At 35.0% G+C, this 19,404-nt stretch overlaps 2 protein-coding genes across 2 annotated transcripts; both read right to left on the bottom strand.

Moving 5' to 3' along the window:
• Nucleotides 1–272: 272 nt before the first annotated feature.
• On the bottom strand, nucleotides 273–2,125 carry LOC108996926 (CBL-interacting serine/threonine-protein kinase 11). Its single transcript, XM_018972974.2, has one exon. The coding sequence runs from the start codon at nucleotides 1,779–1,781 to the stop codon at nucleotides 501–503; it is 1,281 nt and encodes a 426-aa protein (XP_018828519.1). The 5' UTR covers nucleotides 1,782–2,125; the 3' UTR covers nucleotides 273–500.
• A 6,833-nt stretch (nucleotides 2,126–8,958) lies between these two features.
• LOC108996927 (EPIDERMAL PATTERNING FACTOR-like protein 6) lies at nucleotides 8,959–10,896 on the bottom strand. The gene is made up of 3 exons (XM_018972975.2): nucleotides 10,118–10,896; nucleotides 9,859–9,902; nucleotides 8,959–9,316 (listed from the first exon to the last, which is right to left on the bottom strand). Exons 1-3 carry the CDS (start codon nucleotides 10,242–10,244, stop codon nucleotides 9,053–9,055), a joined length of 435 nt encoding a protein of 144 aa, XP_018828520.1. The 5' UTR covers nucleotides 10,245–10,896; the 3' UTR covers nucleotides 8,959–9,052.
• Nucleotides 10,897–19,404: the final 8,508 nt, after the last annotated feature.

The following is a 19,404-nucleotide window of genomic DNA, read 5'->3' as shown; positions in this document are numbered from 1 at the left end:
TATTTATTTTTATTTACTGATTCTCTCAGATCACCTCACCAAAAGTAGCCTATCTTCTCCCGGAGCTAATCCCAATTTTTGGATTAAAAAAAATTAATTTAATGTAAAACTGAATAATAAGTACACATGTAATTAAGAATTCTGTGGTGAATCCATTTTTGTCGTCCATAGGATAAACAAAAAGGGAAAAAAAAAACACAGAAAAGGAGGAGAAGAAGAAGCAAAAAAACCCTAGAACTATTTGGATACAATTTGGATAGCAAAACCAACCATTTTAACTAAAGGAAACGCCCTTTACCCTTGGCCATCTTTATTCCAAAGCACAAATTCACGAGCAAATTACAAGAAACAAACACCACATAGACCATAATAATAAGCATTCCTCTGGTATTATAATTATGTTTAACAACAACAGCACATGACCACCAACTGAATTTTTTTTTTCAACCACTTTTGCAATATTTTCGGTTTTTTTTTTTTTTCAATTTTCAATTTTGAGTTCATGGTTGAGACGTTTGGCCACTGATTAGCAGAGGCCTGAGCTTGTTCTTCCACATGTCTTTGTAGGAACCGGCGTCTCCACCTTTCCTTTTAGCCTCCACCACTACCAGACCGTCCGTTAATTGGTAGACATCCACCCCGATAGCGACGTTACCGTTCCGCCCTTCCAGTTCCACGCCCCATTCCTTCTTCCACCTCACCCTCGAGTTATTCTCGTTGGCTTTAGCGAATTCCTCGACTTTCTCGACGATCTTCTCCGGCGGCTCAGCCGATATGAATATCTCTCCGTTGTCCGCCGGGTTGCACGAGTCCTCGAACAAGCCGGACAGGTTCAAACCGGACGAGAAGGATATGAGATCGAAGGCATTCAACTGTTTAACCTTGGGCTCCTCCTCTTTCTCGACCTTGTATTCTTCCTCGTAGAAATTCACCTCCTTGTAACCCTTCCTGAACCAGGGGTCTCTCAGGATTTCATCAACGGTGATCCTCGTCTCTGGGTTCGTGTCGAGAAGCCGAGACAAGAACCGTTTGAGTTCAGGAGAAAACCACTTCGGGCACCGATACTCTCCCTTGTAAATCTTCTTGTACATGGACATGAGGTTCGGGTCGTTGAATGGCAAGTAACCAGCGTTTAGAACGTAAAGTACCACGCCGCAAGACCATACGTCCACCTTGGCACCGTCATAGCCTTTCTTCGTTAGGATCTCCGGCGCCACGTATGCCGGTGTACCGCACAGAGTGTGCAACAGCCCGTCGTGTCGGATCTGGTCTGTCACGGCGCTGAGCCCGAAGTCCGAGACTTTGAGGTTACCGTTCTCGTCGACAAGGAGATTCTCTGGCTTCAGGTCGCGGTGGAAGACCCCGCGCGAGTGGCAGTACCCGACGGCGGAGATAAGTTGCTGGAAGTACCTGCGGCTGAGATCTTCGCTGAAGCGGGCCTTGGCGACCTTGGCGAAGAGCTCGCCGCCCTTGACGAACTCCATGACGAAGTAGATCTTGGTCTTGGTGGCGAGGACTTCGTGGAGCTTCACGATGTGGCGGTGGTTGAGCCTGCGCATAATGGAGATCTCGCGCTTGATGTTGGACATCAGGTTGCCCGTGCCGGAGGCAGAGATCTTCTTCTTGCTGATGACCTTGACGGCCACGCTCTGCCCGGTCTGGACATTGCGCGCGTGGTAGACTTTGGCGAATGCTCCGCACCCGAGGAGCTTGCCCACCTCGTATTTTCCGAACAGGGCATTTTTGTGGGTGGTCTCGGTAACATTCTCGATCTCTGGCATGAGAAAAGGGCCAGAGATCGAATCTAAAATTCGATCAGAATATTATCAACATGTAAACGTAGCGCTCTTGGGGTCGAGCGAGTGATTGCCAAACAGAAAAACAAAACAAAAAGGCCGGACCTAGCTTGGACTATGATTACAGAGAATGTTTTTTGCTTTTTGGTTGCTTTGATCGGAGACGATTAGAGAGAGATAGAGATAGAGAGATTGAAATCCGAATTTGGCGGTGGAGGTTTTAAGAGTGAGTCGTAATTAGGAAACTTTCAAAGGTAACGCGTAGTCAAGGAGTATAATAAAGGGCATCTTTCTCAACTCCTGACGAGAATAGAGTATAAACTGTACAAACTACCCCTATTTCTCGGCCGTTTCTCTCCTTTTCTTTTTAATTTTTCCCCAAAATATAATTGAACGGCTGCGATTCTCTCAACGTGTCCGATTATAAGTGGAAAAGTGAGGCCGATAACAGCCTGTGATTGCACGTGTCATTATCGCTGGGGACATGGGGTGTTTTGCACGGCAACCACGGTGCCGTCCGCGGTTCTACGCTGACTTTGTGCAGTGCCGGTGACGATCACGAAATTGCAACGAATTTGGACTGCTGAATTAAAGCTCCTTAGAACTTAGAAGACGTGTTTCTTGGTTGTTATTCCCTAAACATGGCTCAAAACATTCAAAATTATGAGTTGGCATGCATGCTTGCATGCATGACGGTTATATATTCTTCGATATATATATATATATATATAGCAACACTTTTTAAGAAATTTTTTTATATAAATGTATAATTAATCGATGCAAAAAAGTCAGAAACATTATATTTATAAGCTTAATAATGTCACGTCTGAATTCGGGTTCAAAAGATTACGTACCCTAAAGCAGTAACGCAAATTATTAAGTAGGATTATCGCTGGACAAATAATTAATATTTTACAGATGACTACTACTATTTTAAAACTTCAAACATAAATTTTAAATTTTATATATAAATTAAATTATATTATTTAAGTAACGCGAACATGGATTCTTTTAAAAATAAGAAATTCTACTAATCAATCACTATTCATTCTTATACTTTATATTTATAATTATTTCATAAGGTGTGTAGATTTTTTCATTAATTATAAGAGTATTTTCATAAAGTGTAAAGTATAAAATGATAAATGTACAATGTTACAGTTGCTGCTGGGACCTCTTGCTGAAGCACTAGCATGTATTTTTATATTTTTTTAAGTTATTATTTATCTAGATTTTTTTAACATTTTTAAATATTTTTAAAAAATAAAATAAATTAAAAACATTTCTTTAATTAGAAAGTAAAAAAATAGTAAAAAATACTTTTTTAATTATGAAATAAAATAAAAATCATAAAAAAATATTTTTTATTTTATTTCGTAATTAAAAAAATATTTTTAATAATATTATAAATTTTTTTTATTTTTTAAATATTTAAAATTATTAAAAATATCTATATAAAAAACAAATACATAATAAAATACACGTTAGAGTTCAACAGGAGTTTCCAGCGAAAGTCTCAGCAAAAATTCAAGTATTATTTAATAATAAATAGTGATTGATGGAAGAATTTCTTTTAAAAATATATACAGCCTGTAACTTGGTTGCCAAAATTGAAGTACTGCTACAACGTCGGCTGTGTGATAAACGTTGTAATTAATTAGTACAGCTACGTACGTTACTTGGTCAGGAATAAAGCACGTCAAGAATCTCCGATTTATGATTTGACATGTATTTTTTGGTTTTAATATGAATAACGTTGCAGCATTACTAATTATTGAGAAATTGTGGGGTTATGATGTGAATTAAAGAAAACCTGATTGGGCTCCAGTGAATATTTTACTTTACTTTTAGGTTTGACGGTAGGGTTACCTAAAGATTTGGACTACCAGCATCCTCTCAATGACTTAGTTAAAAATTAAATTTATGAAATATTTAATTATTAAAAAATAAAATATATTTATAATAAATTAACTAAATTTTAAATAATTAGATATTAAAAAATATGTTAGTAGATATCATGTCTCTGAAACATGTGACGGACGAGTGATCAAGAGGACGAGAACTAAAGTAATTGTAAGAAATAACTTTAATTAAAGTCTTGAACCGTACTTTCAACCAAGTTTCTTTAGCTACCATTCGCATGGACGGAAAACAACCACAGGTCCAGATATCAATGTACGTCTTCACGAAAAGATGCAATGAGTTGGTCCCATGCACGAGTTTATTAAAGGCATATATATACTTTTTCTATATATATGTGTGTGTGTGTGTGTGGGGTTGATATTTTGAATTTCAGATGGGTTTCTGACCTTTTGAATTTCGGATGAGTTTCAGACCTTTTGAATTTCAAATGTAAATGCATGGGAAACAAACGCATGGCTGGGTTTGAAGCAGACATGCATGGTTCGTGGAAATTCACCCACCCGGCCAGTATGTGGCCAAAAAAGGGTGGAAATCGCTATCTTTCTCAATCTTTCTGTGTGGAAGACTGGAAGCGACACAGGCACCAAAGTCCAAATAAATAAATTGGATTGTGGACTTCAAGAGAACATGACTGTCACGATATATATATATATATATAGTCAATGATCATATATATAATATGAGTAAGGGCCGGTAATCCACTACTAAATGATAAGCTCCCAATTAAGAACTTGTTCCGCATAACGTTCTTTTCATCTTTTTGGCCTTTTTTTTTTTTTTTTTTCCCGAACTACTCTTTTCATTATTTTCGTACTTCAAAAGTAGTAAAAAGTTCATGCCAAAATCGGTGTGTTCTTGGATGGAAAATGGTAAGAGATTGAGATCTAATGATCAAACAAAATATATACCAGTTAAAGTAATTAATATTACATTTGTTTTGGCAACGATAGATCAGTAGTTCAATGATCATATAGATAAAATGATATTTATAATTTTAGAATTTAGAAGTTTCATAGATTCATTTTTAAAAAAATAAATAAATCTGATATTTATATACAAAATTATTTTTTTATTAATAAATTTTACTTTTTTTATTCAAATAAAATATATTTAACTTATACATTTTAATTATATTATATCTAACATTACTCAATATATATTACCCTTCCTACAACCTCAACCTTTGTCGCGGTCTCCTTTTCATTTTTTTGTTGTTTTGTTTATTTGACCAATTAACCGATTAGATAATTCTCGTGGTTCAAATTAAAAGCAAAACACATGCATGACAATGTCGGTATCTAGCTACCGGTTTCGAACTTATCTTGCAAAAGGAAAAAAGATTGAGACGATGCCATAAAGCCATGCATCCCAGCCAAAGCAAACAAATACGTACAATATTTTTCTTTTATGACAACGACAAAAGAACGTACATGAGTTTTGTACCACAAGTTTTCAATTCGCTAGTGGTTTAATTGTATCTCCAATATCTTAAAACGACACAATTAAGTACACATCGAAATAAAATCAGAAAACATTTATAATTAACTTATCTACATATCTTCAATTAATAATTAACCATAAAACCATCAAGCTCTCCTAAATTCTTACGTGCCTACATCAACCTTCGTAATTAAGGCATGTCCTTTGTTAAGTCTCGTAGGTTATATTTGTCAGTAATTAACTTCTTTTAAGTGTGGTTTGTTAAGTACATTGAGGCTACATATTTAAGACTGAGGTGGAAACTTATAGTTTTAGGACTTACGGCTTATAGCTTAAGTACGTAATAAGTTCTATTATTAAAAAAATATTTACTGTTTCGTATCTCTATATTTAAAATACTTTCAAATATATTACATTTATTTGGAAATAAATTAAAAAATATTTTTAAGGTATAAATGACATAAAAAATCATTTGATTTTTTTTTATATATATTATGACCATATTTTTAAAAGTTTAAAAGTTATAATTATCAAGTTTTATAAGTATCTTCGCCATTGACAGTATTTTTAAAATTGAAACTACATGATTCCGTATTATCCGGAAAAACGTGTTTGAGTTTTTTTTCAAACGTACTTTTTAACTTATTTGAGATTAAAAAATACTTTAATATATAACGCTCAAACAACATAATTTTTCTATTAAAGAGCTTTTAAGGCTATTTAGGTCTTGTTTTGATGTTGAGATACGATGAGAAATCTATGAATAATTATTGAATAATTTGTGAATAGTAGTAAAATAGTTTTAAATTAAGATGTTTTATAAGCTTTTAGGAAATGAGAGAGAAAAAATTGAATAAAAATATTATAAAGTTAATATATTATTATAATATATTTTTTTAATATTATTTTTATTTTGAGATTTGAAATTTTTGAATTATTTTTTTGTATTTTATTTGAAAGTTTGGAAAAGTTGTAATAATTATGTAATAATTATATGTAAAAGTTAAGATTTGAAACTAAAAAGTATTTGTATTTGAATGATATTTACATGTTAAAATGAAATGAGATAGGATGAGATGAGATGAGATGATCATCCAAACGAGATTTTAAACACTTTTAAAGACTCCTAACACAACCCCAAATAGGCCTTACAGCATACAAATCATATCCCCACTAATGAGGAACTAAAACCATAATCTCTTTCCCACTTATAAATAAAGAAGCTTTTGTATTATTGTATATAAGAATTGCTACATAATTTTAAGTGAATAATTTTGCTATTTATGGCTAATTTGGATTCAGAGATGAGATGGGATGATTTTAGATGAAAGATAAAAATTAAAAAAAATATTGTTAGAATATTATTTTTTAATATTATTATTAGTTTGAGATTTTAAAAAATTGAATTGTTTATTATATTTTGTATAAAAATTTGAAAAAATTGTAATGATGAGATGGGATGAAACATTTTCTAAATCCAAACGAAACTTATTACTAGTTATAACGAAATTCAAAACAAAAAACTTTTTCATAGTTAATATTATGACAGATGTTCACATCATAATAAGTTTGAAATGTCATTAAATAGATTTACAAATATATGTTTTTCTCAAGAGAAGAAGATGAAATTATACAGCGTGGCTCAATTAAGGCTAAGCACCAACCAAGTTGGCAACAGAATCCAACCTTTTTTATTCGTCCCGTTTGGATGTTGAGTTGAGTTGAGTTCTTTATAAATAATAATGAGTTGAAATGGTGGAGTAAGTTTTGTAAGGCATACCTAAAATGAGCTTAAATGTATTTAAATATTAAGATGAGTTTATATGTATTTATGAGAAGTTGAAAAATATTATAGATAGGAGTAAAGAGGTGTTGAGTTGAAAAATATTATGAGGCCCATGTATAAAGAGGAGTTGAGTTAAGTTGAGTTTAATGATTTAAGAATTATGTATTTGAATATTAGATTTAATTTAAAATTAGATTGGACTAAACTGATTCCTAAACGGGCCCAAACTCTTACTCTAATTCAATAGGAATCTAATACCGACCTCCGACTCCAATACCTAAAAGAGTTCGATTTGACTCCGACTCCATTACCACTTTCCTAGGCTGAATGCTGAGATCTAACATCGAAGTAGCCCAAGTGGTTTACCATCCCGGTACTGCAGACCAGCATTATCTTGGCAAACATAGCAATTCTTGATTGGGCTTTTCTATCTCAAAGACGGGCTTAAGTTTCTTTCGATTGCTGTTGTGAATCATGTGGTTGATAAGCGAGGAGGTCGATCGGGATAATACTCGTGTAAATATAAATGATTGTCTTTGAAACTTTTAAAGCTGCTTCCATACAAAGTGTTAAGTCAACGTACGTGCCTATGCTAATTAATTGGCGATCGTTTGAATCAAGCAACTACAATTAGAGTGGATTATCGATCGAGTTACTAATTAATACGTTTAGTACACATTTTTTAGTTAAGATCGATCGAGTGACATATATAGGAATTGTTGATCAGGATATGATATTCTTGATCCATCCAGTCTAGTACTAGAAATTATTCTGTTCTTAGAAAATTGATCTTTCAATTTACTTCAATGTCCGTCTTTAACCTCTTTCGATTTGGTGGGGGAAATGAGTGCATACAACTTAATTATTATGTTCTTAATATAATTAGAGTCCGCCAAATTCAAGACTGTCACCTGATTGAAAGTGAGAAAAACTGATCATCAACTGTTATTTGGCATCGGAGACTCGAGTTTTAAATGTAATAATTAGCAACGTCGACAGTACTTTAAAATACGAATTACTTAGGCTACATTTGGATGTTAAGATGAGTTTAGTTGATGTGTGAAAAATAATATTTTATGGATTTTATTAAGATGCGTTTAACTTTTTTAAGTTAGAATGTATGAAATAGGTTGAGATGAGTTTAATTTTTTTATGGAAAGTTGAAAAAATAGTGGGTCACATCAATGATTGATTTGAGATGAGTTAAAACCTTAAGGTCTCATTTGTTTTCACAATTATTTTTATTTCATCACATCTAATCATTACATCTTCTTCAAATTTTCACACAAAATAAAATAAATAATTTAACTTTTTCAAATTCTAAAACAAAAATAATATTAAAAAAATGTATTCTAACAATATTTTATTTAACTATCAACTTTTATCTCAACTCTTTTCATCTGAGTTTGTGTTTGGTTGTTGAACTAAATTCAACTCATCTCAAAAAATCATTTATAAGATCTACTCTTTTTTAACTTCTCATAAAAATTTTAAACTCGTCTCAATATATTTAATATATTTTAACTTAAAAAGTTAAATTCATCTCAACCTAAAAAATTTAAACTTATCTATCTCAATAGGACGTACAAATATTATTATTTACAACTCAACTCATCTCAACATATAAATATAGAAAACAAATGAGGCCATTTCATACCCATTATATTAATTAATATATAAGATTATTTGGATAGTTAAAGTTCTCTCTCTATATATATAGATCCCGTTTGGATCTGAAAAGCGTTTCATTTCATCTTATCATCACAATTTTTTTAAATTTTTACATAAAATATAATAAATAATTCAACTTTTTCAAAATTAATATATAAGATTCTTTGGATAGTTAAAGTTCTCTCTCTCTATATATATAGATCCCGTTTGGATTTGGAAAGTATTTTATTTTATCTTATCATCACAATTTTTTTAAATTTTCACACAAAATATAATAAACAATTCAACTTTTCAAATGCAAAAACAATAATAATAATAAATAATATTATAATAATATTTTATTCCACTTTCATCATTCATCTAAAACCATTCTCATCTCTTAAACCCACCATATATGCAGCATGCAGGCAAATAAAACAAAGCATGTAATACCAACTCAGGGCATGTACAGCTTGTTGCCACATTTGCACCTCCAAGCTTCGGGATAATACTCAGTGGTCACCGGCGTTCCGGGTGGCACGGGCACATGGACCGGCGTGCAGGGCATGCACCTGCCGCACTTTGAAGTGCATTGTGGGGGCGATGACCCGGGCCCACCCAAAAGCCTCCTTGACATGCTCATTGAAATTCCCGATCTTCCAGCTCCCTCCTCCAGAGACACCAATATGCCCTCTCCCTGATCATCTCTTCTCTCAAGTTCCTGTCCAGAGTCATTATCAGACTCATAATCGTAATTAGTCATGCTTACCATATTTATGGAACGACTTTATGAAACAATTCTCAAACGCGCAGTACTTGATGGAGGAGTGAATGCATGTCAATTTTCTATGGCATGGATTCTGGACCTCTCTTTAAAGCGCTGAAAGCAGGAGGCGAAAGTTACCAAGACTTTAGTGAGAAGCTAGACAAACACAGTTTTTCTTTTGCTGGTGCTAATGTGCGCGGATCGTGATGTACGCTTAGCCGAACCTAATAGGGCAATGGCATCTCTCTGGGCTGGGTCATCGTTAAGGGACCGCAGCGGTGAGAGAGAGAGAGAGGGGTAGATTTTCTACCAGTCTCGATTCTTTTGGTTGGAAGAAACAAACAAAAAATGTGTACGTACATTGTCAATTCTAGCATTATACAAGAATGGACTATAGTTTGATTGGACAAACAATAATGATAAAACATGAACCATGCATGTTCTTGAATCTAATTAAGAAGCAGAGTTTAAGGAAAAGATATCATGAACCGACCTACCTGAAAATGCATATCAGCCTTATCAGACAAAGAACATGTGCTAGCTGCGTTGGCAAATAGAAGAAGAAATTGAGAGTCACATAAATGAGATCGACTTAGCTAAGACGTTGAGTGAAAACTTGTAAACTTGGGATTATTATCAATATAGGTATAAGATTTATCAGATTCAAGAAGTGGGAATTTATGAAGATGATCAGATAATTAATCTCATTCCAAAAGAGAAAATGGGTGACTTAAGAGATCAATGGATTTTGGTTACCTTGAGATGTAGGTACGGAGCAGATGCTGCTGAACAGTACGCAAAATGAGAGGAAGAAGATGGAGAGACGGTAGAAAAGAGGTGGTTTTTTTATGGACCCCAGTCTGCTACTTCTCTTAAACTCCATGAACAAGCTAGAAAGATCAGAGAACTGATCAGGAACACCTTGATCAAGAGGAAGAGAACCAGTACTCGTTTGGGTTTTTGTCTTTGATCTGCTACGTATGTGTCTGCCTCTTTTTTATTCTCTCTGATAATATTGGACTTTACAAGCTAGCTAGGGACTCATAGTTATCTTGGACTTGCATTTCCGACGTTCCATTCAACGGTCATCCCGAACCAAATGAAAACCTAACATCACAGCCCTTGCGATTCAGATCACAACACCTTTTTTTGACTCTCTCTCATGGATTTTGGGATGAATGAATATTGGGGATGTTTGTGGTGGATGGCACGGCTACTTCAGATAAGTAGTGTGGCAAGGGAAAGTGTTGGTGAGGTACGTCAGATTATAAGTAGTGTGGCAAGGGAAATTGTTGGTGAGAGAGAGAGAGAGAGAGAATCTATGCAGATCGTCGTTCCTAAAGCATTACCGAGTTTGGGTCTTGGATTCTGTTGCAGGCCTTCTTCTCTATTGTTCAGCCATTCCCAAACCCAGAAATACAACGACAACCCCCTGCTCTGGCCCTGCAGCCACCGGTGCTAGCTAGCTTTCTTTTCACTTTTCCTTTCCTTTAATTTGATCTTTTGTTCTCCCCTCGCTCCCTCTCTCGATCCAAACGTGTTTTATACATCCAAGTAAAAAAAAATAATAATAATCTAACCATTTTTCTACCATCACAAAACAAAATACGAAAACTTTATTTACAGGCACTAAATATATAAATTTCGAGCATACCACTCATAAAAAAAGTAAACTTTATTATAAAAAAGTGTCAAAATCTCACTTTTTTTCTTCATGAGACCAATTTTTTTACAAAAAATATGCGTAAAACTTGTGCATTAATTTAGAACTTGTCCTTAGCATATTACTCTTTGAATGAGTATCGATGCTACGTACGTACCTTCTCGTGAACTTATTTCGTATAAATATTCTCCACCCAAACAATTATAATTATTTGGTGCTTCACTATTTTCAGCAAAATTTCATAAAATCTTCAATCCAAACATGATCCAAAACAACTAGTACTCATGGTATAAAGGTCAATCGATTGTTCAAATGTAAAATCTAGAACAAACATTGCAACCAATACTTAAGTTTACAAAGAAAAAAGAACTTAATTACTTTCTCTAACTTATAAGATTTGAGGCCAGATGATCATGACCTTAATTACTTTCTTTAACTAATTAGAAGATTTGAGGCCATACCATACGTTTTAATTTTATAGTGATTATGACTTATAAAGTAGTACTAGTTGTACTGAGAGTTACTTCCTCTTGGATTAAAGCAGCTTATAAGCACAAGGACCCAACTATTGTAAAGGTCCATTTAGATATAGAAACGGTTTTATTTCATCATTACAAATTTTTTAAATTTCTATACAAAATATAATAAACAATTTAACTTTTTCAGATCTCAAAACTATAATAATAATATTAAAAAATAATATTCTAATAATATTTTATTCAACTTTCAACTAAAACAATTTCATTCCATCTCACTATCTAAACGAGACCAGCTTAGATGAGATGTACAATTCAATTCAAATCAAAGGGAATGCTCAAACTTTTAGATCAATTCAAATGAATGTGATGACTTTTGCCTCCCAAGCATCTAATCAGTACAATTTAGGGATTCCAAAGCCAAATGGTACGTATTTGTCCAAAAGAGAGCGGTACCTACGTAGTAATTTTATTAAAAATTAATCTTTTTTTGGACAATTAATTACCTTTTTAATAAATACTACGTACTTGTTTAATTTTCTAACTAGCAAGTGTTTGTTCTGATCATTATTGAAACTGCATGGGGTTAAAATATATATGAAACGTACCCACAGGATCTTCATATTAACCTTGTTATATATGTCTTACGTACATCGATCATCATGTGTTGGGGTGTCTTGGTCATGTGAATGTAACACACACATATACCTAAGCCACCGATTGTTGAAGACAACCATATATGCATATAGCCTGGCTGGCTTCCACATGCATGCATGCCCCGGTCCTCCAATATTATTTCATTTGTGACATTGAAATCTGAACAATACCCTTGGATTGGGATTTGTTTGAAAGAATATGACATTATTGCACGCTAAGAGCTAAGAAATGAGGACAAATGGACAATTAGAAAAACCCCATCAGAGTGCACATGAATTTAATTAGCTTGCCCATCTCATGTACATGTTCAAATCAATGAATTAATCGTTTGCAAAGGATGGGCATAATCTGCCGATCGATGTAGACGTGAAGAAAGTTAAAGGAAAAAAATCTCTAGACAACTCGTTCCTATGCTTTTGTTCTACTCTAAAGGCCTCTGTCCTTTCAATTTCTATTGACAACAAGGGAACCGTATGTGTTTCGAACATAAAAATTGACCATTGCCCCCACCAAAGCTTAGGCTTGACAGGGGTATGGAATTCATGTGAAGGTGACATGTGCGGGCAACTATCTTCCCTAGCTAGCTGAGCTCTTCTCAATTATTCAACTTTGCATAAAGCTGACAGTCAATTTTTTCTACTTTTGATGGATGGGAATTACTTGTGTTGAATTGCCAGAAGAGAAATGCCTACAGCTAGCCATCGAGAAATTTCATCAAAATTAAACTTGTAAATTAACGTAGTTTCATATGATATATTAGATCTATTTTACAATAAAAATAATTTTACAACCTAACTTACCAGATTAAGTCACTTTAGTTTATGATCAGTTTATTTCTATGAAATTTCTAATTCATGACTGAAGTATTTCTCTTCTCAAAATATTGATCAGTAACAAAAACTCTTGCAATTGCAATGCCAAAATGTAAGTTGTGACACATGACTTTATCAGGAGAAACATGTTAATCTAACCCAAGATATATAGATAAGAGAAGAATAATGTAAATCATAAGGTAGCAATGGCTTTATTAGAGCACATGAACTTAAAAACATATCCACAAGCAGCTAGGCTAGTAACAAACAAGGTAAATTAACAGATGTAATTACTTGCCAGCAAAGTTTGAGGAAGAATATTTCACTGCTATAAATAACTATGTGAAGTGTGTATATATATATATATATATAATCATACCAGCAAACAGGTGGGGGAGCTGGCATACACATTTCACATTTGTATGAATGGCTGGTGTAGAAAGGTCCCCTCCCTTTCCTTTCTCTTTCTTTTTTGAATTTGAGATCGTTTTCATTGTCTGGTCTTTATAATCGAAATTTACAAATTAATACTCCCTTTGACAAATGCCAGGGCAGAAGTAGTACTAAGAGACTGCAGGTAATGAATCATGGTTGGCAAAAGTACCAAACAAAAACCAAGAAACTGTAGCTAAATGCTAGGAAAAAAAGTACCAACCCAGAACCAGTAAACTGCTGCATGCAGGTAATCATGATCCAAACCCGTAACCTCTGTATGGAGTTTTCATTCTTATGTTTCTTGTTATTTTTGAGGATCAGGTCAGGAGGCCATGACATTCTTATCTTTCTTACTTCATTGTAATGATTTCAACTCTTCTTGGATTCATTGCAAGTTCTGAATTCTACTTGGTAATAATATGTACTATACATGGAGGCTACCATTTCTAAGCTAGCCTCCTCTTCCTCTTTAATCTGTCATGATCATCCATGGAAATCGATCGGTTTCAGCTGGTTTAGTCCATATGGCAAAACCCTTCCTAATCTCAAGCACTGCGGCAGATTAATTACTAACTCAATGAATTAAGTTCAGTACAGCGTACAATTTTCGTGCTATTATTGTACCTTCAATTATTGGTTTTAATATAAGAGAAATGATATTTACAGTCATGGAGTGTACAAGCGCCACGCAATCTCTTTGAAAAAAGTAAGTAAATACAGGATTCATATAAAAAGAAACTAATTTTTTAATAGTGGACTACACTTTTTTTCAAAGCGATTACGTGACACTTGTACACTCCACGACTTTATGTAGCATTGTTTATATAATGAATAATTTAACTTTTTCAAATCTCAAAATAATAATAATATTAAAGAATAATATTTTATTCAACTTATCTAAAATTAATTTATCTCATCTTATCTTATCTTATCTCATCTCATTGTCCAAACGAGCCTATTATATATATATATTTTGCAATAAGCAGCTTGAAGCATAGGTTTCGTTAAATATATATATATATATAATGAAACAAATAGCATTAGAAGGCAAAAAGAGCTAAAACCCGTGTAAGACTATAGCTGAAAGTTCACCCAGTAAATGAAAACAGACGTCCCAACAACTTAGCCAATCATCTATGAACCTTTCTTAAATAAGGCAATCCACTGCGATCAGTTCTGAGAATACCCTTAAGCTAAACTGGAAGTTCATCCTGTGTAAACCATACTTTATTGAAGCCACTACTTCCCATCCTAGCAAGGTAATCCGCTGCCACATTACCTTCCCTAAAGACATGCTGAATTCAAAAATTCATCATCAATAGCAGTCGATTGATATCCTCCCAAAAATCATCCAAATACCATAAACTACACTTTCCTTCCCTGAACCAGTTGACAACCAACAACGAATCCAATTCTAAAATAATATTGTTGAACCCCATGTCCTTACATTTCTGAATACCCATCAATTCAGTTTGGTTATTAGTACCCCTGCCGTGCTTGCAGCAAATGTAGACTTCAGATTCCCTTTTTCATCACGCAGCACCCCACCTACACCCAACTCTCCTGGATTCTGTAAACTACTTCCATCAACATTTAGTTTAAATCATCTAGTACTTGGTTTTTGCCAAGACACTGCAAGGAGCTTTTCCTGTCTAGTATAATTAATCGGCACCTGCAACATCTTCAATACAACAATGTCCCTCCGTTCCAAGCGAGAAGCTACCTTTAATTTTATACCAACCCAACTAATCCAATGTTTGACAGAATGCCACAAAGAAGCATGGATTCTTTTATTCCTTCCATTCTTGCCAAACATCTCTAACACCACAAGTTCCATGTGATGATTATTGGAATTAGACCAATTAAGTTTCCAACTTGCGAGGACCTTTTGGTGCGTCTAAACCAAAACTCCACCGTTTCTCTCCATGATCTATTAGCTACATAGGGAATTCCCAAAATACTTGAACAAAATTTCCAAATTGTTGCAGCTATACTCCCCCCATAAAGCACATGGTTTAAATCTTCAAAAGCACATTTCTCATAGCACTCACACTTAGATACAAGAGGGATGCCAATTCTCCTTATACGATCATCTACACTAAGACTTTGTGAAAAGACTTTCCACATTAAAATCGAAAATTTCTTTGGCAATGCAGGTGCCATATCCACTCCAACCATTGTTTTTTTGGAGCTACAACACGAACAAAGTTTCATGCATTTTTGGGAAGTAAAAACTCCATTTGAATTACCCAACCAAATCAGAATATCTGAACTTTCTCTTGTACCGCCAATCTTCGACACAATTCTATCCGTTAGCTCCTAACCCACAGGCTGCACTAAGGAGTGGTTTGGATTCAGATATGAGTTGAGATGGTTTGTGAATAGTAGAATAAAAGTTGAATTATTTATTATATTTTGTGTGGGAATTTGAAAAAGTTGTAATGATGAGATGAGATGAGTTGAGATGGATTGAGATGGGTTACGAATACAAACGAGGCCTAACTGATCCACATCCCAACTGTTTTCCACCATGCAGTGCTTAACAGCCAGATTCAGATTATTAGTAATACTTTGTTGCTCACATATAGAACCAGAATCCAAACATTTGTCCCTCCAAAATGATATATTCCCTTATTTAACAAGCCATTTAGGGTGTTGAAGCACAACAGGAACAGCACGCATAACCATTTTCCATAAACGGTTGGGTTCCCTTAGTCTGATTAACTACCGAAATGTGTTGGTCCTTAACATACTTGAACTGAAAAAAAAACTTGTCCACAAAGAGTTACCAGACAACAATTTCCAAGCAAATTTAAGATGCAAAGATTTTTGAACATCAAACAGATTTCTCAAACCTACTCCCCCCTCATCTATCGGCTTGCAAAGCATGTCTCAATTTACCCATTTCCTTTTTGATTTGCCATTCACCGAACCCCAAAAAAATGAACTGAACAACCTGTGCAGAGATAACAGCACTGATTTTGGAACTTGAAGAACAACCAACAAGTGAACATGCATACTAGATAGAACATGTTTTAATAGAATAAGTCGAGCACCATAAGACAAAAATCTAACTTTCTAGCCTTCTATTTTCTGATGTTTACGTTGAACCAATTCTTCCAAATAAATCCCCTTCATCCTGCCAGAAATAATGGGCACCCCTAAGTATTTAATTGAAAATTTTCCTTTAGAAAAACTAGTTAAAAGTAAGAGTTCACAATGCTGAAGAGCTGAAATTTCTTGAGAGAAAAAAATTGATGACTTCGATTCATTCACCCACTGTCTCGACCACTGTGCATAGAGTCCAAGAGTATCTTTAATCTCCTTAACCAATTGTTTACTACCATTCGCAAAGATCACCATGTCATCGGCATAAAATAGATGTGAAATTAAATGACCACTTTGCGGATGAGTGAAAAGACCAATCTTTCTTACCTCAAATCTTTGTTTTAAGTGACGAGAAAATACCTCATCCACAAGGATGAATAAATAAGTGAAAGGGGATCACCTTGGCCCTTGGCGAAGACCTCTGCCACCCTTAAAGAAGCCTTTAGCCGTCCCATTTATAACAACAGAGTACCATGGAGTGACATTGTGAAAGCATATTACAAACTTCTACCGAAAATTCAAAAGCTCTCAACACATGAAATAAAAAATTCCAATCAATAGTGTCATACGTCTTGGCTACGTCAATTTTCATCATAATATTTCCCCCCTCTAATTAACTTATTTAAATCATAAACTAACTCTTGAGTGAGGTTGATATTATAAAAAATATTTAATCTCTTGCTCAGAAGGAACTCTGCACAGGTCTTGATTTTCCTCATCTGCCACCATAACTTGAATTAATTATGACAAGTCTAGAATGGAACTTCCAAGATATTCTTGAAGAAAATCCTCAAAATATACAACTGCAACATCATGTATTTCTTCCGAAGAGGATAAAACTCGGCCATCACTCAGATGCATTTCAAGACCTACATCGCTTTGAAAAAGGAAGAGTTAATCTCACCATGAGCAACCCAAGCATTCTTGACTTGTTGAGCAATGTGAATTTCCTCCATTTTTAACCAAGAAGAGAGCTCAATTCTAGTAACCAAAACATAATTTTCAACATCCTCAGAAAAACCTTCTTGAAGTCGTGCTTCCCCTTCCTCCATTCGTGCCTCTAGACTTTTAATATGCTCCTCTATCCACCCCAAAACCTCTTTATTTTAACTTCAAAAAACTACTTTAAGTCTTTTTAACTTGTGAGCAAGCTGCCAGAGACCCGATCCTCCTATATTCCCCTGCCAAGCACTGGAAACACATCTCCAAAAATCTTCATGCAAAGTCCACATCTGTTGAAACTTAAAAGAACTCGGACCATACCTTAATAACGGATCCACCAATCCAAGGATCATTGGAGCATGATTTGATGAACGACGAGCCAAATACTTAATAGAAACCGATGGAAATAAATCCAAGCAACACAAATTGCAAAGAGTTTTATCCAGTCTAGCCCAACTACACGCCATCCCACCCTGTCCATTACACCAAGAGAATTTATTCCCACTAAACGGAACCTCAATCAGACCCCAGCGTCAATGAAGTTGCAAAAATCCTCCATTGCACACGGCAACCTTGGGTGACCTCCCCGTCTTTCACCATCTTCCTAAATAATGTTAAAATCTCTATAACAACCCATAGAGAACTCAAAGAATTGAACGCAAGAAGCTTAGACCAAAGATTACGTTGATCTAAGTACATACCTTTCGCATAAACCACCGACACCACCATTGAATAGTTTATTGACATTGTGATTTGTTGATTAAAAAATCCCCAGCACACTAACCTGTATCTCCTCATCCCAGAAAACCCATAACTTGCCTGCTTGAACACCATTCAAAATATAATCATTAAAACATAGAAGATGTTGTCAATGTAACAATTGACTATCTGCACAAAAAGGCTCTGCCACAACTAATATTTTTGGTTTATGAAACTTCAATAGTGACTGAAGTTGTCTTTTCAAGGTACCAAGCCCTCAAACATTCTAGAACATGATCGTACTAATTATAAGTTCAATCGAGAGGGCCTGTTAGGAGCCCGGGATGAACTACGTAAAATTCTTCCTCTATTCACTTCCTTTGTCGCAATCTCTGAATCCGAACAACCATCCCGCTCCTTCCCTAAATGGGGAAGCGCCCCTTCACCATTAGACACAGAAGCCACATTTTTCCCATCCCAGCAAAGACTACCACCTGCAAACCAGCATCCGCAATTTCTCCCCCTTCAAAAGAAGGCTGCGCAGAAACCTCCACATCTCCCGACACATCCCCCACTCTATTCCCCAAAGGCAATGCCAAAACTTCACCACTTGTGTCTAACAACGCCCAAAACCCCTTTATCATGGGCCCCACTAGGTTTCCCATGCATGAAACATCTATCCATAGGCGTACCCATAACCAACATATAATTTTCACAATGCACATCATGCACTTCCTCATGCTCCTTTTCAGCAATAGTTGAATCCAACCCTTGTATTCCACCAGATGAAACTATCTCAATAACTAGCTCCGGAAATCCCTTCCGCTAGGCCACCATGGCCCGACTCAATATTTACTGAAATATCATATTTTTTTGGAACCCAAACACAATCCGGCTTAACCACGGCTTTCTTTTTCTCATCTTTCACCACCTTCTATGACGCTTTGCATGTAGTTAGATTATGCCCTTGCACCTTACAATATGAACAAAAGGCAGGCAAAGTCTCGTATACAACCTCCTGAAAAATACTTGTTGGATTCTTCGGTGTTCCAATCCAAAAAGGCTAAATTGGCTCCTGAGAAATGTTCATCAATACACAAGCCCTAGCACCATCAGTCCTCGTAGCACATCTTGTTGCATTATCTCTTCTCAAATATACTCCAATCGGCGCCGTAATACTCTTGAGAAAAACTTCATGATAATAATTCGGCGGCAAATCAGGAAGCATAATCCATACCAGGACTAAGGCCA

The sequence above is a fragment of the Juglans regia genome, chromosome 14, assembly GCF_001411555.2.
Source record: "Juglans regia cultivar Chandler chromosome 14, Walnut 2.0, whole genome shotgun sequence".
Taxonomy (NCBI): domain Eukaryota; kingdom Viridiplantae; phylum Streptophyta; class Magnoliopsida; order Fagales; family Juglandaceae; genus Juglans; species Juglans regia.
This window is presented reverse-complemented; position numbering and strand designations above follow the sequence as displayed.

Bases quoted from the DNA above. Each gene is read 5' to 3' on its own strand.
- LOC108996926 (XM_018972974.2), bottom strand. From the start codon at position 1,781: ATGCCAGAGATCGAGAATGTTACCGAGACCACCCACAAAAATGCCCTG.
- LOC108996927 (XM_018972975.2), bottom strand. From the start codon at position 10,244: ATGGAGTTTAAGAGAAGTAGCAGACTGGGGTCCATAAAAAAACCACCT. The intron at 9,903-10,117 runs GTAACCAAAATC...TTGCCAACGCAG, and splicing joins CTCCGTACCTACATCTCAAG to CTAGCACATGTTCTTTGTCT. The intron at 9,317-9,858 runs GTAGGTCGGTTC...GACTCTGGACAG, and splicing joins AGGCTGATATGCATTTTCAG to GAACTTGAGAGAAGAGATGA.